At 43.6% G+C, this 25,283-nt stretch overlaps 1 protein-coding gene across 7 annotated transcripts in view; it reads left to right on the forward strand.

Annotated features, from left to right (window-relative positions):
- Window positions 1–25,283, forward strand: part of ARHGAP18 (Rho GTPase activating protein 18) — a 190,491-nt gene that overhangs the window by 79,827 nt on the left and 85,381 nt on the right. For 2 of the 7 annotated variants that reach the window (XM_021088433.2, XM_021088437.2), the window contains exon 1: window positions 24,020–24,368. The exons of the other annotated variants lie outside the window; for them this stretch is intronic. In XM_021088433.2, the coding sequence (XP_020944092.1) occupies window positions 24,334–24,368 (35 nt within the window). In that variant the 5' untranslated portion in view covers window positions 24,020–24,333. Of the gene's footprint in view, window positions 1–24,019; window positions 24,369–25,283 lie in introns of those variants that run through there. 7 annotated transcript variants of the gene reach the window in all.

The raw sequence follows: 25,283 nt of genomic DNA on the forward strand, positions 1-25,283 counted from the left end.
GTTTTTTTTTATAGATCTCAGTGAAAAATTCCTTGGGATAGTTGTTATGGGCATTTGCAGGCTTTAGGTTAAATATTAGGCTGAAATTTCTTGGCTTTCGTGATTCGCCTTGGCTGAAGTAGGACCAGTCCGTGACACACTAAATGTGGAGGTCACCAGATGGTCCACGTTCCCTTCCATGGGTGTGTGGGTGATGGTTCGGAGTTGCCCCCGTGTGCTGAGATCTCCATGTTCCTGGAAGGCGGTGGATGCATGTTGGGTATGTTGTCTGTGGGTCCATGAAACTTACAAACACAACATGCTAACCTGATCAGTTAGGAAATTGCAAAAATGCTCCCAACCAGATACCATTCTCATTAGAGGAAACTTGGAAAAACAAACCAGGGTGCAAAAAAAGGAATGTCACTTGTACTGCTACTCCAGGGGTTGCCACTCTTGAAATGTACTTTGCTTCCATTTCTTTTTTTTTTACCCTCTACATGCACATTCCTAGACATATTCTCTTAAAGCCACAGTTTGGGTCATTAATGTGTTGTTATTCTCCCAGTTACATTTTAACCAAGGTGTAGAACACAGGATGTTTCACAGATGCATTTTTGCTGGAGAAACCACAGCTCTCTAACTATTTATAGTGTTTCTTAGCTATCTCATGCATCATTTCCTCTCCTACTTCCTCGCTGTCACTAGCAGTCCTGCTGCTGTCCTGTCTGTTCTCTCCTCGTGACATCTGACTCATCGCTGACATCTCTCTCCCCAGGCCTCTTCACAGAGCCTGTTACTGAGCTGGGTTACTTTTTTTTTTCCTCCCCTTCCTGAAATTTCTCAGATCTGTAGTTTATTTTTCAACCGCTGAAATCCTGGTCTACGTGTCAGCTGTCTCACAATGTCAGATGTATTTTTCTGGTTTTTTTTTTTTTTGGTTTTTTTTTTTTGTTTGTTTTTGGCTTTTTGTCCTTCTATGGCCACACCTGCAGCATATGGAGGTTCCCAGGCTAGGGGTCTAATCGGAGCTGTAGCCGCTGGCTGTCACAGAGCCACAGCAACGTAGGATCAGAGCCTCATCTTCGACCTACACCACAGCACATGGCAACGCTGGTCCCTTAACCCGCTGAGCAAGGTCAGGGATCGAACCTGCGACCTCATGGTTCCTAGTCAGACTCGTTTCCGCTGCTCCATGGTGGGAACTCCATCAGATGTGTTTTTCTGGGCCTTGAGCTTCTTCTCTTTTCAGTCTACATTTTTAGTTCCCATGGTGGCTCAGAAATGAATCTGACTAATATCCCTGAGGACACAGGTTCGATCCCTGGCCTTGCTCAGTGGGTTAAGGATCCAGTGTTGCTGTGAGCTGTGGTGTAGGTCACAGATGTGGCTCGGATCTGGTGTTGCTGTGGCTGTGGTGTAGGCCAGCGGCTACAGCTCCAATTCGACCCCTAGCCTGGGAACCTCCACGTGCTGTGGGTGCAGGCCTAAAAAGACACACACACAAAAAAGAAAAAGTCAGTTTTCTCAGGAGTGTTTTCTCAGCATTCCCATCCTTAGCAAACTCCCCCCACCCCATACTTTCTGGTTGTCTGCATTGGTTTCAGATTCTCGATGGCTTCCTCCTTCACCTCCGTTTCCATGCCAGACAGAGGCAAACCTTGGGCCTTTGTTGCTTTGTGGTTGGCCCTGTGAAAATTGTGAAATAAGCAGAATTTGCCACCTCCAACCTCTATTGTCCGTCATATTTTTGACCCACAAGGGTTTTTCTTTCCTCCTATTTGTCATTTGGTATTCTTCTCACTCCTTAATTCATACCTTAGTCAGATATGAAAGAATCTTATATTGGTGGTTGATAGTTGAATGAATGTGATTGATCACCTATTATGTGACCAAGTGTCTTTAATGAAATAAAACTAGTGCAGATAGATAATAGTTTTTCATTTATAAAAATGCCCTTAGGTGGCTCATAAAAAGTTTGCCACTCTGTTATATATACTTCCCACCCCAAGTTAAAAAAAAATTTTTTTTTCTAGTATGTAAGTCTAGGAAAAACTACTTCAAAACATAGCAGCTAAAGAAAGGAGAAGCAGAAAGGGGAGAGATAAGGAAATAGAACAGCTAGTAAAAGATAGTAATATTATCAAGCTTATGTCCTTTGATAAAAGTGCATTATTAAGAGTATGTTTTTCTTTGATAAGAATGCATCATGGTGCAAATTTTTAGAAATTTTTTTTGCAAAATTAAAAAAAAAAACATTTCCTTTGTGGAGTCCCTTCTTTCTTCTCAGCTACACGTGCACGTTTATTGTATCCATCTTTGAATAATAACCATCCAAGCATTGAACCTGTTGTTTTCTGAATATCCTTGAATATCAACATCTAGTTAATGCCAGGCATGCTGTGTACAGTCAATAAATGATTTCTGATTATATGACAGTGTTTGGGGACAGGATAATCTTCCTTTGTACTTCCAGGCTTTTAGTTTATTTTTACCCAACAGAATGAAAGAATTACCCACAGAAAGTGTCTCCCAGTTGTTCACGAGGAGGTTTCATTTGTAACCTGTGTTGGTGGCAGCTGTGGGTTGATGCCTCTTGTGCTATTACTTGGCTTTAAGACCTCATCCTTGCTTTGGGGACTGGGCTGGAAAGAGCATCTAACCTGTGACCACATGAGATATGCTTCAGCGGCCACATCAGTATTCTGGCTTGACAAAGAGGAACTGCATGGGTTGTTATGTATTCCAGAGCTGAAGCTCTCTCTTCCGTGGCCCTGGTATGCCATTATACTCACAGACACCAGTTTCATCCCTTCCTTGGCTCAGCTGAAACTGGGGATGGGAGGAGAGGGGTGGAATGACGTTTATTCAGAAAGTATGATGGGCGTTGAGGCAGTGTCTGCTTTCACATTCTGCATCTTCGGTGACCCTTTCTTTTAAACATTCTCTGATTCTGTTAATCGCAATGCATTCCATCAGCACAATTGTTGCATTATAAATTGAGATACATTAAAATGGTTTCTATAAGAGAATATAGGTTTTTCATCGTAGTGAAAAGAGAGTGTAAGATAGTGGAGATGCAAGAACAGATGTCTTAAGTAGCTGCCTGAAATTTCTTCTACCGTGAAGGCAAGCTGATCATTGGGGAAGAGGAGGTAATGAATTGCCTACCCACGAGCTTGCTCCTCATGCTCTTGGAGAAGAAGTTGAAATTCAGTGTTTTATGTCTTTGGACTTTCCCATAGTGCTTGCCGTACATCAGACAACACTTGACTAATATCCTGTGGATTTTAGCTTATTCTTTGTACATTTTCTGTTGTGTTACTGTATTTTAAGCCAATGCAACAAAGAAATGAATTGTTTTATTCTGTTTATAAAAGCAAAAACCATTAATAGCACAAATAAAAAAGGAAATATAATTGTAATGGCATCATGGCATAAGAGGTGGTGTTTTTATTCTTGTCTGAGAGGCTAAGGGTTGAGTTTGTATACCCGTGCAGATCTGGAGAAGAAAGTAGATGGAGGAATTATTGGGTCATGTTAAATTTTCCACATCAGGATGTTTGCGATTTTAGAGGACACCCTTATGTATTAACAGTATTAAGAAAGCACTTCTGAGTAAGAATTGTAGCTAAGGATGACTGCTTAAGGATTCTGGAAGAGCAGAAATTCTCCACATCTGGGCCACTGGAGGATGAGGCAAGTCAGGATTCTGGTCCGTCTCCCGGTTCTACTGAAATGGTTGGTCAGGAAAACAAAGGCTTGGCTTAACCTCCATTATTGCATGTGCTGAAGTGCAGAAGGCAGAATGGCTCCTGGGTATTTGACCGGAAATCTTGTTTCTCTGTACCACTCTTTTTTGTCCACCCAGTTTTGGCCTCAGACTTCTTAGCATCTCTAGTCAAGACTGACTTTTGTAATTACGGAAAAGTGACTGTATGCAGAGTGTCCCCGGGGTGGATGGCATGCCACTCTTCCTGTTCTAGAGACTAGCAAGGTTCGAGCTCCAGAGTACCACCAGATCAGCCTGCGGCCTCGCCCAGGTTCACCTCTGGTCCTGCAGACTTGTAGGGCTGCCTTACTGAACGTTTGAGGATTCTTTCTTCCTACACTCAACATAGTGAAAAATCAAGCCAGGGTTCTGAAATGGGTAAGTGAAAGTTACAGGAGCTGTTGTGTAAGCATATTTGAGATGATGACTGAGGAGGCAGAGAAGAGAAAAAAAACCTAACATTTCTTTCAATTTGTATGATGCTTTCTAACCTCATGTAGTTAAATTCTCACCATAAACATATGAATGTAGCAGAGGCATAAACCATCTTGCATTTAGGGACCTGAGCAGAAGCAGGTAGACTCTTCAGGTATGTTTGGCGCAGATCTGTAAATGCTCTGGTTTAGTCAACTTGGCTTTTTTCCCTAATGTCCTTTTTCACTCTTTGGCTTTCTAGGTAGGTGTGGTAGTGCGATAATGGCTCCCAATGATTTAAGTTCCTAATCTCTGAAATCTTTGAATGTCGCCTTATTTAACAAAGGGTCATTTAACAAAGGGTCTTGGAGTTCCCGTCGTGGCTCAGTGGTTAATGAATCCGACTAGGAACCATGAGGTTGCAGGTTTGATCCCTGGCCTTGCTCAGTGGGTTAAGGATCCGGCGTTGCCGTGAGCTGTGGTGTAGGTCGCAGACGCGGCTTGGATCCCTCGTTGCTGTGGCTCTGGTGTAGACCGGTGGCTATAGCGCCAATTCGACCCCTAGCCTAGGAACTCCATATGCCCTGGGAGCGGCCCTAGAAATGGCAAAAAGACAGGAAAAAAAAAAAAAAAGGTCTTTTGAGATGCAATTAAGTTAAGGATCTTGAGATGGGAGATTATCCTGGATTATCCAGTTGAGTCCCAACTGCAGTCACAATGTCTTTATGAAAGACAGTGGGAGGTCTTACAAACATACAAGTGTGTGCGCACACACTCACACACGCAAATACTCCCACATGGCCTGTGAAAATGGAGGCAGAAATTAGAATCCTCGAGGCCACGAGCAAAGGGATCCTTGTGCCCAGTAGATGCAGGAAGAGGCGAGGAATGGATGCTTTGGCAGGAGTTTGTCTCCACTGACACCTTGGCACCTGTGATCCTGATTTTGAATTTCTAACCTCTAGAATTATGAGAGAGTAAATTGCAGTTACTTTAAGCTGCTAAGTTTGTAATAATTAGCAATGGAACTAAAACAGTAGGGGAAAGAAATAAAAATGAAATGGAAGCAACTCAGCACTATACCATCAAATTCATTTTTAGAAAGCACCTCCTCTTTATTACTTATGCATAATATAGACTTGGAATGCAAGCCTGGTCTAATTTATTTTAATCCTGATCATCAGATGAACTTTCCAAAAGCAGTTCTCTAATTGTGTCATGCTTGTTTGTCTGTATTCCCAAGATGAATATAAATTTGTGGTTCTGTTTGGCTTGTTTATAATTGTTTCCACATTGCTTGGCACGTAGTAGGTTCTTAGTAAATATTTTCCAAATGAGTACATGCTTAAGTATGAGTATATTTCTAACCAAGGCTCCAATTTGCTTTTCCAGCCTGCTTTTCCAGCTATATTTCTCCTTCCTTCCCTCCGTGTGTGTGTGTGTGTGTGTGTGTGCGTGCGTGCGTGTGTGTGTGCGCGCGCGTGTGCATTCTTGCCAGGAAAATAAAAAGTTGGGGACATATAAACAATAACTACTGGAGTTCCCGTTGTGGCGCATTGGTCAACTAATCTGACTAGGAACCATGAGGTTTTGGGTTTGATCCCTGGCCTTGCTCAGTGGGTTAAGGATCCAGCATTGCCCGTGAGCTGTGGTGTAGATCCCAGGCGTGGCTCGGATCCTGCGTTGCGGTGGTGTAGGCTGGCAGCTACAGCCCCGATTAGACCCCTAGCCTGGGAACCTCTATATGCTGCATGGGCGGCCCTAAAAAGAAAGACAAAAAAAAAAAAAAAAAAAAAAAAAAAGATAACTACTGTTTCTCTTAGGAATAATAACTGTTCAGATGACATATGGCCTTGGGATGGACATCGTATAATATTAATTGGAATGTTTTGTTACAGCTTTAGGAGAAAGAGGCAATTTAGGACAAATCAAACATTTGTTAAGGATTTTTTTTTTTTTTTTTTTTTTTTTTTGCCTTTTTAGGGCCACACCTGCTGCATATGGAAGTTCCCAGGCTAGGGATGGAATCGGAGCTGTAGATGGTGGTGTACACCACAGCCATAGCAACGCAGGATCCAGGCCTCGTCTGTGAGCTACGCCATAGCTCACGGCAATACTGGATCCTTTAATTCACTGAGCATGGCCAGGAATGGAACCCACATCCTCGTGGGTACTTGTCGGATTTGTTCCCGCTGAGCCACAGTGGGGACTTGCTAAGGATTTATTTTAAAATGTACTTTAAATTGTGTTTTTGGGGTCAGTATAGAAAAAACCCCCACGTATCTTATGCTTTCAGCATTCTGCAGAAGCAATGGATAGTCACAATAATATCTGCGAGGGACTATTTTTTCAAAGATAGGATGGTTTTAAACATTTTAAGGTAAAGATTGAAACAGAAAGTTTATAGTAAAACTACTGTAGTAAGTGTAAATTAAAATTAAAGAATTCCCGGAGTTCCCGTCGTGGCTCAGTGGTTAATGAATCTGACTGAGAACCATGAGGTTGCAGGTTTGATCCCTGGCCTTGCTCAGTGGGTTAAGTAAGGATCTGGTGTTGCTGTGAGCTGTGGTGTAGGTTGCAGACGCGGCTCTGGTGTAGGCTTGGCAGCTGCAGCTGTGATTTGACCCCTAGCCTGGGAACCTCCATATGCCGCGGGTGCGGCCCTAGAAAAAGGCAAAAAGACAGAAACAAAACAAAACAAAAAAATTAAAGAATTCCCTTGGTGAATTCTGAAACACTTCCCATCATCCGAAAGTAGGTTTCTGCTTGTAAATTGCTGAATTTTGTACTCAGAATAATATCCTGTCTAAGATGATCGCATGAACTAGATGATTGATTGTTTCCTCAATTTTTATTGCAAAAAATTGTAAGCACTGAGAACTGTTTTAAAACAGTTAATGTATACACATAAATCTCACATCTGGATTTAAAGTTTTAATTTAAAAAAGTTTAAAATTCCAAAGCTCAGGCTACTCTTCAGGCTAATTAAATCTCAATCCTAGAATGGTCTGAGACATTAGCAGTTGCTTTGTCTTTTTTTTTTTTTTTTTAAAGCTCCCAGGTGATTCCATTGTGAAGACAGGTTTGAAAACCACTGTAATAAACAATTATCACACTAAAGATAAATTATAGTCTAATACAATCTGTTTTCACAGTGTTTCCCTAGGTGTCTTTTATAGTTGTTTTTGTTTTTAAACTATGATGTATTTGGTTGCAGTGTCTCTACAAAGGCAAGATATTTTTGCCCCCTGTACTTGTAGCATGAGGAAATTCCTGGTCCAGGGATCAAACCCATGCCATAGCAGTGACCCGAGCCACTGCAGTGACAACCAATGCCAGACCCTTAACCTGCTGAGCTATCGGGGAACTCCTAGGACAAGAATTTTTGTCCGTTCTGTTCACAGTATCCCCAGCGCCTAGAAGAGAGACTGGGCAGAGTAGGTGACTGAGAGATATTTGTAGGTTGCATGAGCTTAATCCATGGCTCCTGCGTTTGGCTGGGCATCCATTGAGTGTATGGGATATGACTGAGCAATGTCTTTACCTGTATGATTTTGTTTGTGAAAATGTGTTACCCTAGATTTAGAAAAAGATGAATGGAGAACCGCACCTTCTTAGACAATGGCACATTGGAGTTCAAATATGTGCAGAGATGCCAGATGGACTTTTGTTATGTAGTTTGTGTATATATCGCTCAGAGACCCAAAAGGGCCTACCCATATTGAGTCCCTGGAGTTCACTGGGGCACAAGGTGAAAAAAACCCCAGCTTAAAGGCTGCCCCTCCCACAAAGTGAGCTCACATTCTTTTTTTTTTTTTTTTTTCTTTTTTTTCTTCTTTCCATTTCTAGGGCTGCTCCCATGGCATATGGAAGTTCCCAGGCTAGGGGTCTAATCGGAGCTATAGCCACCGGCTTACGCTAGTGTCACAGCAACTCGGAATGTGAGCCAAGTCTGCAACCTACACCACAGCTCATGGCAACGCCGGATCCTTAACCCACTGAGCAAGGCCAGGGATTGAACCCGCAACCTCATGGTTCCTAGTTGGATTCGTTGACCACTGAACCACGACAGGAACTCCCAGAAGTAACTTTTTCTTTAAACCTGAGCTTTGGCACCAGGATCCTGACAATCTCTTAATTTGTAGTTTTAGATCTGGCCTTGTGATTTACTTATTTAGGTTCAATGATGTAAAAATTACTGGTGTTATTATTGAGATAGGGCTCTTATAAAGAGGCCCACAAAGGGATCCCTATCCCTTCTGTCATGTGAAATTGCACCCAAAGGATGGCCGTCTATACACCAGACACCAATTCCAACAGCACATTGATTTCATACTTCCTGGCTTCCAGCACTGTGAAAAATAAATTTGTTGAATAAGATAAATAAATGAATAAAAAATAGTAAAAATAAAAATTAATAGTGTTATTGTCCCTGAATAACCTGTTTCCTTTTTTTTCTTTTTTTTTGGGAAAAAAAAATATATACAGCAACTCTTCATCTGTTTTCAGATAAATCCCCGAAACTTAGATAATTTTAAAGGATAGTACTTTCACCTCATAATTGCAGATTCTTGTGTATAGAGGACCTCAGGCATCATTTGATGTCTTTCTTTTACCTTTGAGGAGATGGAGGTCAAGAGAGGTAAATCCGCAGCCAGCTAGTGATGGACACCATTGACGGATGTTTAATGGCTGTTGAGGGTTTCTCATATCCAGCTGCTGGGGGAAGGAACAGAGCCTGGAATTGCTGATGAACTTTGCTAAGTGCCTGCTGGGTACATTTTATTTTCCAGGCATTTGAAAGAGTATTATTGCAACCATCTAATATGGAAGTGTGGTATTTATATATGGAGGGGTGGGATGTTTTCATTCTGCCTTCACAAGGGACGAAGCGAGGCGTGTCTTTCAGCCTGAGCTCTCACTGTGGAGATGCTAAGGATATGAGAGCTCATAAACCATGCAATGTGCCTGTATGCACACCCCTTCCTAAGCAGTCAGTGGTTGATTTGGTGGTTTCATACACTTGTGAAAATTCAATAATTAATACCTTAACCTGTATTTAGTGGCTTAGTCAGTGATGTAAGTTTTAGTGTTGGTACTTGACCTGTTACCCCTTAAGTAGCTCTTGGGGGTGACTTAACTTTTATGGGTGGTCAGAAAGCAAGATTACCAGTCCTTAGCACTTGCACTTGTAAGAAGACATTGCATTTGCCAGAGATGTGTTACTTTCCTGTGTACTGCTGGAACACTGGCCAGCTGGGCTGGGTCAGAAATGAGAAAGCTTGGCCACATCTGCTCTCCCCACCCTCTCCCACTTTTCTCACCATCTGCAGCCTCTTCTGGAACAGAGCCAGAAAAGAATCAGATTTGAGCGCTTGCTATCCGAGGTCAAGTGCCTGACCCCGACCCGTGATACTGACCAGGGTTTTGATGCTTTTCCACAGAAGAGCTGCCATTGCAAACAGTTCCTGGCCACTTATTGGTCAGTCCTTCCATGGGGTACAGTTGCTCCTCCTGTTGCGGGCAAGCACAGGCAGAGTGGGGTGGAGTAGGGTGATGTGAGGTGGCTATTGGTGGACGTTGGCATGAGAGTTGGTCTGGAACTGAGAGCTATTTGATTGGTAGCACAGGTGGGCAAGGGCCAGAGGGAAGGGAATGGACTATGTGTTGTCCAAGCAGTCCAAGCAGTAAGGGGTGGGGAGAAGCAATTAAGTCTCTGTTTCTTATTCTTTCTGAAATACTTTCTCCTATCTCTCATGGCTAAGAACCAAGGCTGTTTCCTTGGTTATAGATTCATTTATGAGAAGTAGGACAAAGGGCAATGGCTGTGCTGTAAGATCTGCTCCAGAGAGAAATGCCAGTCTTTTTAGATGTCTGTGGAAGTGCTTGTATGGATTTTCTAGACCAGACACTGGAATGCCCATGCTGCTCAAGCGGCCATTCTCATTGTAGGTAAGGAAAAATGAGTTGCAGGGGTATTGAATGGTTAGTGTCAAGCTGAACTAACTTGCATGTTGCCACTCAGCTGCTGCTTTTTTTTTTTTTTTTTTTTTTTTTTTTTGTCTTTTTACCTTTTCTTGAGCTGCTCCTGCCGTATATGGAGGTTCCCAGGCTAGGTGTCCAATCGGAGCTGTAGCTGCCAGCCTACGCCAGAGCCACAGCAACGCTGGATCCAAGCCACGTCTGCGACCTACACCACAGCTCCTGGCAAGGCCAGATCTTTAACCCACTGAGCAAGGCCAGGGATCGCAGGGATCGAACCCGCAACCTCATGGTTCCTGGTCGGATTCGTTAACCACTGCGCCACGACGGGAACTCCCCACTCAGCTTCTTAATGAGAGGTTGTCAAGGGCAGGGTTTAGCCACCTGAGTGAGCTGAAGGTATCCAAATCCAGCTCTCCTACTTGTGGTGTAACCTTTCAAGTTACTTCATCCCTCCGTCCCTGTTTCTCAACTGACGAATCAGTAGAGAAGGTTGTGGTGAGTAGATGCAAACACACCTGTGCACATGTTTGAGTTCCTGGCCGATGGTGATGGCTCAGTAAGTGTGTTATTGGTGTCATGGTTATTGTTGTTCCTCCTAGGCTATTTTACTCTCTGACTAGCAATTTTGTCAACATTGTAAAAATGAAAAGTGACACCTCATGAAAATAAAACTAAGGGACTATTTTATAGATTCAGTTGGTCACACGTAATATGTGATAAGCTGATGTAAACAAAAGGGATTCATCAGTGAGCCGTTCAACAGTGCTTGTATTGAAGGCCAACCATGCGTGCACGCGCACACACATACATACATATATAAATACATACATTTAAGAAAAAATCTTCGTTTAGGTGTGTTACAGAAACATGTCACTGTATTTTTTGTCATTTCCTAGAACCATACAAATTTTTTTTTTTTTTTTAATTTTTTTTGTGTGTCACTTGGCTATTTCTTTGGGCCGCTCTCACAGCATGTGGAGGTTCCCAGGCTAGGGGTCGAATCGGAGCTGTAGCCACCGGCCTACGCCAGAGCCACAGCAACGCAGGATCCGAGCCGCATCTGCAACCTACACCACAGCTCACGGCAACGCCGGATCGTTAACCCACTGAGCAAGGGCAGGGATCGAACCCACAATCTCATGGTTCCTAGTCGGATTCGTTAACCACTGCGCCACGACGTTAACTCCCAAATTTCTCTTTTGTCTTTTTTTGTTGTTGTTGTTGCTATTTCTTGGGCCGCTCCCGCGGCATATGGAGGTTCCCAGGCTAGGGGTTGAATCGGAGCTGTAGCCACCGGCCTACGCCAGAGCCACAGCAACGCGGGATCCGAGCCGCGTCTGCAACCTACACCACAGCTCACGGCAATGCCGGATCCTTAACCCACTGAGCAGGGCCAGGGACCGAACCCGAGACCTCATGGTTCCTAGTCGGATTCGTTAACCACTGCGCCACGACGGGAACTCCCAAATTTCTAACTTAAAGGTACTATGTTCACATTCTCTACCCCCGTGATTGTCAAGGAAGGAAGTAGGCCAGAGAGATGAGTGCCATATTCAAGATGACATAGTTAGCAACAGGCAGGCAGTCTCTGGCCTCTCTCCTTTAAGCCGTAGACATGTGTTACAGATCTTCATGTGTATTGCCTGCCTAGCTACCATCTCACACTAGTTTGCTTCAATATCGGATGGTCGTAATAATGAGAATTTTACTGAACAGTTTTCATGTAGATGAAAGCAGCTAATTGAATTTTTTAGACAGTATGTAAAATACTCCCGTAAGGTGTATTTCCTTAATGATAGAGTAAAAGCTTGAGGCAGAGTTGGGGAGAAGCTAAAAACAGATCAGTGACTAAACCCTTTTTAGGAAGACGGTGTGTGTGTGTGTGTGTGTGTGTGTGTGTGTGTGTGTGTGTGAGAGAGAGACAGAGAGAGAGACAGAGAGAGAGAGAATTACTCTACTCTTTGGGTCTGGAGATGAAGAAAATGAAATCTGAGTCAGTATCTTTGAAACCTTTCCCTGTTTTGTCATTCAGTTCAGTGGCTTTGGAAGAATATCTACTTTCCTTTTCCACATTTTGATTGTGTTTAAAATAGAGTATAAAATAACTTCAAAGGAGAGAAGTTCTTCAAAGGATAGAAACATCAGATTTTCAAGGCCGGTGACGTGCATACAGTACAGTAATGTACATCCACAGGTGTGAAGTGAGTTGGTATCTGGATTTTGACTGGGGTCTTCTCTTCGGGTACCATTAAAAAGTAAGAGTCAACGATAACATTAGAGTCAGCTGATGGCGCCTTAATGTAAAAGAAGCAAAGAATAAAAATAAGTTCTTAAAAAAAATGGAAGTAAGCTAATCTGGTCACTTAAAACGCTTACTAGCCAAATGTGGATTTACTGCCTAAATGTTTGAGGACTGAGAAATTGCAAAGAGACAGACAGCATGAGCTTGAAGAGTGTGTGAATCATTGCTGACTAATTAACAATAGTTAGGCACGCAAGGCACACTTGAGAAATTTGAAAAATGATTTCAGATTAAATATTGTGATTTTTAGTTACTCTATCCTTTCTATATAGTTATAAAATAGAGATGAAAGTCACTTGTAAAATAAACCTGCTTTGAAACTGAAATGCTATGAAACTTAAAAAGCTTCAGTTAAGGTGTTTATAAGGTGGCTCGTTTTAAGACATTTTGGCATGGCTGTGTTGTCCTGAAAAGCAAACTGAAGATGGTTATTGACTGAAAAAAACTGAAATGAACAAGGGAAATAGGAACTGGATATTTGCATTAATTTCCATGTAGTATAAAAATATGTTGCAAATAAAACCTTTGCATTTTTAAGTACTGAATGAGGGACAATATGAAGCATAGTAGAATTCTCCCTCTAGCATGTATCCAAGAGCATGTTTTTTAAGAAAAGCCTTTTTTTCTGAAAGGTATATATGAATATTATCAAATTGCTCACTGGACAGGACAGGATAGCCCTGAATTGTCTGTAACCAGTTTTATGACCAGAGATTGTTTCTTTGCTTCTGTGAATCTCAATTCCTTCACCTGTAAAATGATTTGGTTAGGTGATCAAAAGATTTCTTTTATTTCTGCAAATCTGTCATTATCGATTCTTTGAGCATTCGGAGATCAGCGTGGGCCAAGAGTGTGAAAGCTTTGCTGAGGATATTTGCAGGAACCAGATTTGGGAGGAGAGCTAAAACTTGGTACTTCAGAAAGAGAGCATTCCCCGTGGACATTCAGCACGAGCAGAGACATTATAGCAAGGGACACCTTCAGAACTTGTTGCCTGATTATTATAAAAGCAGGGCCATTTACCCTCTAGGTGAATTGAATCAGGAATTGACTCAGCAGATTCGAAGCAGCCATTGAAAGACATTTTGAAGCATCTAGACAGAGCGATGTTGAAGAGAATTATATTGTAGCTGATGAATATGAAGTAACACAGGTCCTCTTAGTCACGGATGGACACACACACCCTCCTGTGCAGTAAGGATTAAAGAAAAAGCTGACGGTGGTGCATTAAACCAAGACCTAACATACCTATGGGTGATGCCGAGGGAGCTGTGTTGAAAGAGTTCTGAGAGGATGAGATGTGGGAAGGGCGGACCTGCCATGGTGGCTGGTTGGGAACCAGAAGGTCTCCAAGATGGTAAAGAGGTTGGTTTCCGTCCAAGACGCGCGGGGCAGCCGGAGAGACTGAGTGTGTTCTTTGTGATGTGAGTTAATAAGGCTCCAGCTGTGACCATGATAATGAGACTTGATGGGCAGTGGGGACAAATTGGCATCCAGGATTAGGGAAGAATGCAAGAGGTGTGGGGACAGAGTGACACAGATGTCTCAATTCTGAGGGCAGGGGTGAAAAATCTGAGCCAGGAGGAGGAGGAAGGGAGGGGAGGGTGTGCCCGCACAGTGCTTGCAGGTCTTGTTTCTGAAACCAGCTGTGTCATGGGCAGTTACCTGCTGGGAGTGTAATCACTTAACCTCTCAGGGCCCCTGTGTTCTCCAAGGGAACACGAGGGGGCACAGTTAGTTGAACTGGATCAGTACTTTGCGGTGGGGGCAGCATTGCCCTCTAGAGGGCGGTTCGGAAATGGGTGGGGGTGGTTTATGTTGGCTCATTGTTTGTGGGGGAGGTTCCAGTTGTGTTAGACATCCTACAATTTCTGGACGGTCCTGCCGAACAAAGAATTATCTGGTGTCCTTCATGCCTTTAGAATGACCCGGTTGGCATTCCTGAAGAGTGGCATATAGAAAAGTATCATTTCTGCTTATCTTAACTCAAGGTTTTAATTCCGTGTTCTACCTGTCCCTGCCTTCTTTTCTGATCTTGTTTTTTCTCCAAATCTAAACCCACTCATCATAAGTAGCAATAAACAGTTGGCCACCTCCTTTTTTTTTTTTTTTTTTCCTGTCTTTTTGCCATTTCTTGGGCCGCTCCCACGGCATATGGAGCTTCCCAGGCTAGGGGTCTAATCAGGCTAGGGGTCTAATTGAGCTGTAGCTCAACCTACGCCAGAGCCACAACAATGCGGGATCGGAGCTGCATCTGCGACCTACACCACAGATCAGGGCAACGCCAGGTCCTTAACCCACTGAGCAAGGCCAGGGATCAAACCCGAAACCTCTTGGTTCCTAGTTGGATTCATTAACCACCGAACCACAATGGGAACTCCAACAGTTGACCACCTCCTATATCCTTTCATGTCTGAGCATTAATGCACTTATTGAAATACGTAATTTTAAAAATTATTTTCCTTTATTTCAGTATTGTAAAGCTCAGAGGCATACACCCATGTCTTCATTAAAATCGTGTGGAGATAAATGTGAGAATTTCGCATCGGTATGGTAAAGGTGGAGATGATAAAACATGTATTATGTTAAGGGAAGACTGTTACAGTCAGACACGGCTTCACTTGCCATTCCCCGAGGGTTCCGACTCCTGCTATCTCTAAAATCCTACAGCTCCATTCGAAGAGGCAGATTTTCTTTACTGGGAAGTGTGTTAAACACTGACAGCTGGGAATCGGGTGTAAATCAGCCACTTCTTGTGCATCCAGGAAGACTTGAAAAGGTTGGGGTTTTTCTGGAGGGAAGGGACCTGATGGGTCCGGGGTGTAGGGTTGGGGTGTGCAGGGCTGATGCGGGCAGCTGGGATGAAGGGGAGAAGGTTGTGTTGGTTCAGCAGTCGGCAGAGGGCACTAAAAAGGAGGAATCTGGACTTCACACTCATTTTTTTTTTAGCTGCATCTGGCTGATCCTTCTTTTGATGGGAAGGAGATGGTGTAACAGGTTTTTCAAATTAGCCTACCCACCAGTGTGTCTCATTCTTCTGGAAGAACATTTTGCTTTTAAATGATGACATGGGTGCCATCATTCATCCTTAGTGTGAGGGGCTTCTACCAGAATGCAAGAAAAGAGTTACCCCGTGATAGGAGGCTTCACTGCTGCCACTTCCGTTTTTAATTGGAGACTATCTTCTGCTTGTAAGTGTGTATAATATACTAAAGATATTTAAAATATTAAAACTGCAGTGATTATAGACACCTACCATATGAGAAAATGTGGTAGGTGTCTATTCAACCATATGTTGAAATAATGAGACATCCCTTAAAATGTAATGTAGGATTTTTTTTAGGTTGACTCCTTTTTTTTTTTAGGTTGGCTTTAGACCAGAGAAAGTTTGAACTTGACATCCAACATTTAATGCTAACTATGGGTACAAATGAAATTCTGAGGGGATAGTTTGGAGTCAGATTTCAGGGGGTTTTGAATAAAAATTTTCATTGGTTCAGTCTAGAAAAAGTTGCTTTATGATAGGGAGTTCCCATCGTGGCTCAGCTGGTTAAGCCCAACATAGTGTCTGTGAAGATGTGGATTCAATCCCTGCCCGCACTCAGTGGGTTAAGGATCGAGCATTGCTAAGAGCTGTGATATAGGTCTCAGGTGCAGCTCTGATCCCGAGTGCTATGGTGTAGGCCGGCAGCTGCAGCTCTGATTCGACCCCTAGCCCGGGAACTTCCATATGCCACAGGTGTGGTCCTGAAAAGGAAAAAAAAAAAAGTCGCTTATTGTAAATATTATTGCTTGGGGGGAAAAGTTAGACAAAGTTTGAAAGGATAGGTAGATAGATGGATAAATAGATTGGTGTAAAATTAAGTGAAAAAAGAATTTTCTTTTTTTTTTTTTTTTTTTTGGTTTTCTAGGGCCACACTTGTGGCATATGGAAGTTCCCAGGCTAGGGGTGGAATCCTAGCTGCAGCTGCTGGGGCAGCGCCACAGCCACAGCAGTGTGGGATCTGAGCCCTGTCCGCAACTTACACCACAGCTCACAGCAACGCCCTATCCTTAACCCACTGCGTGAGGCCAGGGATCGAAGCCTCGTCCTCATGGATACTACTAGTTGGATTGTTTCTGCTGCGCCACAGTGGGAACTCTGGAAACATCTGTTAATGTAACCACTCTCTGTGGTGTGTGATGGGGATTGAGGCTCTAAAATTATGGCGAGATGTTGAATGCATTTAACATAACTTGTATTAAATTTGTTCACTCTAAAGTATTTAGTTCATATTGAAAAGCGCAGATAAAAAAAGCCCAATAAATTGTCTATAAAACCAGTGCCTGAAGATAGTTACGTTACCATTTAGGTGCATTATTTTAGTTGTTTCTTTTCTATTGCTCTTTAAAAAGTGCCTGTTAAGCAGAAATCATATTTCTGAAGCCCTGTGGATGGAGCACTGAGTTCCCAGAGGAGAGAAGGTTGGGACCTTGCTCCCCAGGAGCCCCACAGCTCGTACTGCAGCCCCTCCTGTGACTGCTTTATTTCTCTGGACTTGAGACCCTTGTGTTGTTGTTGTTTTGAAAAATGATCCTCACGTATTGAATGTCTGCTGTGTAGTATTCACTCTGTATGTAAATTATTTCCAGTGCTCCAAATAGCCCTGGCAGGTAGGTATTATCTCATTTTACAGATAAGGAAAGTGATGTCCAAAGAGGTGCTTTGGCCGAGGCTCTGTGAGCAGTGAGGGACAGGGTTTTGGACTCCACAGCCTGCACTTGTCCCCACAAGGCTGAGATCTCAGGACAGGGATCCCATCAGAATGGAGGATGGCATCATTTGGTCAAGGTGGGCTTGGCAGACCAGTACTGCTGGGTGGGTTGGGTCCTTGATGAGAGAAGTGGGACAGGAGCTTGAGGTCAGATGGAGAGAAGAGCTGGGGCAGAACTCAGAGGGTCTTGAAGGGCCTAGGAACTGAATGAACCAGGCTGCTCCCTGTCCTGACTGATTTTATGGTTTATAAGACTTAATTGAGAATTTGGAGATGATGAGACCTGTTGAATTCGCAGAATGATTTTGGATATTTATGGGTGAATATTTGGATAAACTGGCTGGGGGCTAAAGGGTTAAAGATGCTGCTGCATTTATACGGCACCTGTGTTCCCCACTGCAGCGATAACCTTCTTCAACAAAAGTTGTTCTGAAATAAATGATGGCTGAAGGAGTTCCCACTGTGGCCCAATGGGATCGGTGGTGTCTCTGCAGCGCCAGGACCCAGGTTCAATCCCCAGCCCAGCACAGTGGGTTGCCGCAGCTGCAGCGTAGGTTGCAATTGTGACTTGGATCTGATCCCTGACCTGGGAACTCCATATGCCATGGGGTAGCCCCAAAAGAAGAACGAATGAATGAATGAATAAAGGCTGAAAGCAGTGGGTGGACATCATGTCCTGGTTTGGGAAGCATGATTCTGTTTCTGGTAAAAGACTCTTTGAATGAGGGGAGATGATTATGAGCAAGACTAAATGCACTTGTTGCATAGTGATAATTCCAAAAGGAAGGAAGGTAATGACAAGGGAACATCAGATATCTGTGGTATCTGTAAGTTGCAGACTTGCTCCAATTCCCAGCCTTTGAAGTACATTGGAGAAGAGGGATAGGCTCTGTTTGAGCCTCTGTCCTCGTATTTTGTTTTTACTTCTTTTTGGTAGATGTGCACATCCATCCATCTTGAAGTAAAGGGATACCACTGATGCTTTCGCGTGCTTTTCCATTGTTCTATTGTCTCACCACCTTCCTCGCCCTTCTTGTTTCCAGGTCTTTCACACACACACACATTTCTGAATGCCTGCTAACCCTCCTCCTCCTGGCCAGGAGCCCAGGCACTCATTATCCTGCTCCTCACCTTGGCCTGGAGCCTACCGGGAACCACAGAGGTTCTTGTCGGTTTCTCTTTGCTCTTCTCGTGTGTATTGTCTTCTGCTTGGCAGAGCTGCCAGGGAATAATACCCTGTACCGTGCTAGGCACTCTGGGTCTCAGTAAATGTTTTCTGAAAGAGTTCATTACTCCTTGGGAGAAGAGAACCCTCCGTGAGAGGACTTCCTCTTTAGGTATCTGTGGATCATATATATACATGAGTTCCCTTGTGGTGAAGCAGGTTAAGGATCTGGTATTTTCTTTGCAGTGGCTCAGGTGCACTGTGGCACAGGTTTGATCCCTAGCTGGAAACTTCCACGTGCAGCCAGGAGGACCAAAAAAAAAAAAAAAAAAAAAAACCCACAACCTTTTACTTTTCTGTAGACCTCGTTGATGCCTGGTTCAATATTTTAGTCTTTTTCTTTTTGTCTTTTCTAGGGCCACACCCACAGCATATGGAGATTCCCAGGCTAGGGGTCTAATCAGAGCTGCAGCCGCTGGCCTTCACCACAGCCACAGCCACGCCAGATCTGAGCTGTGTCTGCGACCTACACCACAGCTCACGGCAATGAAGGATCCTTAACCCACTGATCGAGGCCAGGGATCGAACCTGCAAGCTCATGCATGGTTCCTAGTTGGATTTGTTAACCACTGAGCCACCATGGGAACTCCTCAGTGTTTTAGTCTTATAATGATTTTAAATTTACAAGTGCTCCATGCAGAAAGCATTTGTTAAAGACATAGAGAACTTTCGACTTGTGGGTCAAAGAGAGGGTATAGTTCAATTCTCTTTGTCCCTGAACAGCATTAAGTGATGTCACAGCTCTGAAAATGTCACCATGATTTTTGAAAACCTTAAGCAATAATGCCCACAGATGGGGATGTTATTCTATGGGGATGAGAAAAAAACCCAAAACCTGCTTTTTTTTTTTTTTTTTTTTTCTTGGTAAAATTGGAGTAGTGTGGGATTCCCCACTTTTCAGAGTAGGAAGATAGTGTTTTTTTTCTATTTTTTTTTTAATCTCCTAAATGATTTTATACAATGGTTTTAATTTGTAAGCACCTCAATATTTTGTGAGATGTGTTGACACTGGTTTCTTTCCTCATTCTGTGTGGGGATTTGAATCTATTTTTCTTGACAAAGGAATATTTGCAGATGAATTAGGTGTTTAATCCTGAATTTAAAAACTCTGCTTCATCGCAGATTTAAAGGAAAAAGTGGTAGGTGTTGGCAAAGAAGAGAACACAGACTTCTAACAGGTGTGGGAGAAAAGGCTGGTGTTCCCTGTCAACAAGGAATTATAACCTCATTTGTGGGTTGAGATACACAGACATGAAATGATTAGTGAACCAGGCAGTGTTATTTATGACCATATAGGCACTGGTTTTTAATCTCTACCCTGTGTATTCTCCAAAGGATTTGTGTCTATTTGTATAGGAGTCTGTATAGTCAGGGTGTAAATCAATTTATAATGAGGTGCCTGGTAAGAGAATTAGCGGGAGAAGGGAGGAAGCAGGCACTGCCTGGAGCAGGGAGCCTCCAGGATGGGGCTGATGCCTGGAGAGGGCAGGGGCCTTCCTGGGGAGTGAAGAAGCTTGAGCAAACGAGCAGATGCTCCCAAGGGTATATATACATATAACATGAGTTTGGATTGTGCAGGTCCACTTATATGTGGATTTTTTTTTTTTTTTTAATATGTGGATTTTTTTCAGTAGTAAATGCTCCCTGATCTGCAGTGAGTTGAACATGAAGAAACAGAACTGTGGATGTGGAGAAACTGCAGATATGGAGGGCCGATGAGAAGTGAGACACAGATTTTTGATTGCATAGCGGGTCCAAGGGTCGTCACCCCCAATCCCTGCAATTCAGGGATTAACTATAGTGTAATAGTGGCGTGGCTGGACACCTGTCATTCTTTGGGCTGCCTGGCATCTGAGCTTCTGTCTGGGTTGGGGAATTCCCTACTTCCTAAGCTTTCTGGAAGGCAGAGCTCTCCTCTTGCTGAAAAGTAGAGCAATAAACTAGTACTCCATGCCTCGGTGCTGTGAACTGCAGTGTCCCAGGGCCAATCCACACCATGATTGGGGGCATAATTCCTGGCCGTTGGGCATTCTGGGAGCCCCCCACTGGGTGTCTTTTCATAAAATTCTCTTCTACCTAGAGTTCATGTCTAATTCACACTCAGAAGCCCTAATAGAAACACACACACACACATCCTTGGGCACTTGCCTTTGTGCCAGGAGAGTTCATGTGTTTTATGGACATTCAAGTCTTACCACAGCTCTGGGAGGAGATACTCTTGATCCCCAATTTACAGCTGAAAAACTTGAGACTCAGAGAGGTTGAGTAACTTGGCCAAAGTTGCACAGGCAACAGGCAGAGAGCTGGGAGGTGGTCCAGGCTTTTCAGACACAGAGACTGATTTTAACAACTCTGTGCTCTTCCTCCTGCCCTCTGAAGAGAGCAGATCACAACCTTTCATTTCCATACTTTGTCATGAAAGGATTTTCCTCCAGAGTTGAGGAAGGATTTGGGTCTCTTACCTGAGTATCAAAAGTGGGATTTTTTTGAAAAAAAATTTTTTTATTAGAGTTGATTTACAGTGTGCTGTCAATTTCTGCTATACAGCAAAGTGACCCAGTTGTACATATATATACATTCTTTTTTTTCACATCCTCCTCCATCATGTTCCATCGCGAGTGATTAGATAGAGTTTGACAGGTGCAGATTGTCATGGTCAGAACATGGAATGAGAGGTGAGGTTTTCTCACCCTTGATCTGCTTTGCTTGGCAATGTTTGGTACTGATAGCAAGCTGGGCAGAAGCTCTTGAAGTCCACACATGTTTGGAGGAGGAAGATGGAGAGGAAAGAAGCTTATCACAAAGGCTCTGTCAGGAGTTCTGCTTGTCACATCATTGAGTTTTTACAACTCTTGGGTCTTTTGCCTGGAACAGCCTATACCCAAATATCTGCATGGCTAAACCTCCCTTGTCCCCCACTTCTTGCAGGTTTCTGTTCAGAGGTCTTAGAGAGATCTTCTCTTCCCATCTCTCATAATCTGCCCTCCTCTCCCTCATCCTCTTAACCCATTGAATTTATTCCATGTTTACGTATTTTACCCGACAGATTATACATATTTTAATTTTCTGTCTCCTAACCACTAGAACATAAACTTCATGAGCACAGGTCTTTCTTTTTTGCTCACCGCCTCATCCTCAGTGCTTAGACGGTACCTGATACATGGTAGGTGCTCAATAAATCATTTTGAGGAAGTGAATGAATATGAGGAAACTGAGGCTCTATGTTATATAACTTGTCTAAAATCTCCTGGAAAATGAGGGAACCAGGTATCAAATTCTAGTCTATGTGACTCCTAACGTTCTTCTTGTTCCCCCTTTGCTAATGACCCTCTGTCTGGGAAAATGCCTGTATTTGTACATGATTGAGGAAAGAGCTCTTAAGATTTTTCAGTAGCAAAAAAATTCTTCAGTAGCCGGCCAGCTTTCCTGTTTTACAAATGAGGAAATGACCATGATCCATTGAGAATAGGTGACATGATCAAAGTAATTCCACTATTTGCTGATGGAGAAAGGACCAGAATCAAGAGACTCAATCTCCCAGTTCCTTCCTATCCACCCCACATCCTTCTGCATTCACTTTCTTCTTGATAAGGTTCAGTTTATTTTGATCCGGAATTCAGTTATCAGTCGCTGGTGATGGGTGTGAAACGATGGGTCATGTTATTTTAATGCTGTAACGTTAGTGCAATAAAGCGGAGACCTCAGACCAGATGCCCAGGGACCAGCCGGTAGCATAAATCAAGTTGGATCGGTGGGAACCATGGCAAACTGGACGTATATCCCCTGTTCAGACGGGCAGGCACCTGCTGCCAGCCCAGAGAAACATGTTACCAGAGAAAAAGGTGGTAAACCTATCTTAGAATGTTTCAAACACCCTGCTGGCCAAACAAAACATTTCTGCCAGCCAGATCTAGCCAGCAGGCTCCCAGTTGGTGACTGCTGTAGTTTTAGTGTTAATAGCTCTTTTCTTTCCAAAGGAGTAAGTTTCAATAAGTGGGGCTTTGTGGGAGATTCTGTGAAGTGGTATCACTGGGGTTCATTGTTCTTTAGACTAGCCAAAGGATCAGTGGGTTGGGCTGTCAAAGTTCACAGAGGGAAAATAATTATCAATAGAGGAGTATTTATTGCCTGTCTTTATTACCCTGGTGATAAAGTTGAAGAGTAAAGTGTTTTATCTGTCATAATACCATCTGTGCTAATGGAAGGTCCTTGGTTATGCTGTTTACTGAGAATCAGGAAGTCTTCCTAGCGCTTTGGCACCGCTGTGGACTAGTACCTGCATGTCATTAGGCAAATACCTAGCTTTCTACTCTGCTGCGTTCATGTTTGAATAATTAAGGGCTGGACTTAAAGCCTCGGAAACAAAGGACGCACAGGACCTCCTGCAGAACTTGAACCCAGTGCTTTATCTTTGCCTCTAGAACAAACAGACGAACAGTGGCAAACCCAGGGTTGTCCCAGAGAAAGAGACAAGAGATGGGGACTGGATGGTTTGTATTTATCACTGATGTCTTTAAGCACATTGATAATAGCAGGGGATTTGCTGTGCAGCTCAGACAGGTTGAGAATGATGCGACTTAGTGACCTCTAGGGTCATTCCAGCTCTTAAACTCTATCATAGCTTGAACTACCCTTTCTCGGGACAGGTGTCAAAGGCTTCTACCCTGTAGAGCACACGGCCCAAGTTGCAGTCTGGCCTTCCTGGTCATTTGATTTACTTCTCTATGCCTCAGTTTCCCCATCCTTAAAATGGGGATAATAATGGCGACTACCCCAGAGGCTTGCTGTTGTGATCATGTTGCTGGCAAATCTTCAAATGCACCTTTTATTCTTATAATGGAGCAACTAGATAATGAAAATCAAATTTAATTAACATTTACATTTCAAATACAGCAGGAGAATTTCCCCCTTCTCCCAGCAGATTTAGGGCTTTTAAATTTCTTGGTAGGAAATGAGATGTGTTTGAATTAAAAGTTGGGACGGTTATTTGAACCTTGATGTGAGAGTGATGTGGGTGTGGGCTCTTGGAATTTGACTGGTACCAGCTGATTACGGCGCAGAGGTAAAAGGATCTTGGAGGAGCTGTAGGTCCTGCTGTAAACTAAAGAGCTAACTTTTGGATGCATGGCTGGGTAGCGGTCGGGGAACCCTTGCACGGTGAAACAGAAAGAAGCCTTGTGCACGTGGATTTGGTATCCATCCCAAGGGAAACCATCTATGCAGTTTGGCAGTGAAGGAAGGAGTTTTTTAGAGGAGAAGATGTGTTAGTCCCTTTCACGTGCTAACGTGGCAGGCCTGTGCACTGGGAGAACAAAGACCCCTCTCCAGATGCATATTGGAGCATAATTTAAGGCAAGAGGGTGATAATAGACAAACTGCCTCCACTTCAAAAGGAGGGCTGTGGGATTACACTGAGTATTTGCTCCAAGGAGCCAAGAAGCAGGCGTTGTGCCCTGATGGCCCTTCGTAGTCTGGTCCGCTCTGGCTCCTGAAAGAGCAGCCTGTGCTCATCTGCTGCTCTTTGATCTTCTGCCATATTTATATTCATGTGCACTGTCCCCCACATAAAAGCACAGCTTGCTCTTCCCAGCTTTGCTTCTGTGACCTGCAGTCAAGCCAAATTTTACAAAGCCTCTCCTGTAGGGCTTTTACATGGAATGGTAATTATGCAGACACGTTTTGAATCCTTTGGCAACTAGCGGGAAGCATTCAGAGGGCCTTCCGCCTTGGGCAGCAGCAGCCTCACGGGGCCTGAGAGGGACTCTCTTGGTTGCAGGCCTGGGCCTGCTGATCCTGTACGTGGCCACACACACCAGGCAGCGACGTCAGTGTCGCCTGGGAAACAGAGGACACAGAAGACGGCTGGGTGGTGGACTTGACACTAGCTCTAAACAGCTGTTGGATGCTGAACAAAACTTCAGAAAAGTTGTTTGCTGGGTGAGCTTGTGGGTTGCGGCGGTTGGGATGGGCCGAGGGTGGGGAATGTTAGTCTTCATCCTGTTGCTAGGGAGTGTTTGGAGGCATCGGAGGAACCTCACCTTCCTGCGCAGCCAGTCTCAGCTGGACATCTCCCTAGCAGAGAGCATCTCATTGCCAAGCCCCCTCGTTTTTCAGCTGAGGAGACTGGCCCATAGAGGGGACAGAGAGGCCCTGCCTGGTGCAAAGCCAGCCTAGCATCCAGGCCTTCTGATTCTCTCCCAGGTTCTGGTCACCTCTATCCCAGCAAGCAGTGGCCCTGTGGTTCGTTTCCAGGGAATTCTGCCTTCACACACATCAGATTTGTTTTTCAACAAATGAATCTATTGTTCGGCATCTTAAGGAACATTCATGTTTATCTTAATCATAAACAGAAGTTCTTTGTGGCTTTAATGTGGATTCAGCTTTGTGGTTCTCCATTGTTATTAAAGCTTTTGCTTCCTTTTTCTCTTCCTCTTCTTCTTCTTGAAGGTTTGGTTTTTATTTAATGTACTTAATAAGAGAGAACCACTGTTTACCTTTATGATTATTTTATTTCCAAACAGACACCCTCCTTACCACACAGACAGTTCTATCTTGTTTAAAGTTTTTTGTTTTCTGGATGTAAACTCTCTTTGACTCTCATCCTTTTAATTCTTGGGGTCTAGCCTCCCTCTAGTCCCTTGTAGTCTTTCAGGAGCTCCTAATCTAGATTTTCAAATACTTCCAGCCCGGTTCTCTAATTTGAATGTGCATGGGAATTGCCTGAGAATCCCAGAAAAATGCAAATTGGGCTTTTCAAGGTCTGGGGTGGGGTCTGAGTTTTTGCCTTTCTGACAAGCTTGATGCCAGTGTTGCTAGTCCCAGGAATTTTTTTTTTTTGCTTTTTAGGGCTGC

The sequence above is a fragment of the Sus scrofa genome, chromosome 1 (genome assembly GCF_054392235.1).
Source record: "Sus scrofa isolate SSC_HxYL_T2T_F1_AM1 chromosome 1, Sscrofa_HxYL_maternal_Yorkshire_Landrace_v2.0, whole genome shotgun sequence".
Classification (NCBI taxonomy): domain Eukaryota; kingdom Metazoa; phylum Chordata; class Mammalia; order Artiodactyla; family Suidae; genus Sus; species Sus scrofa.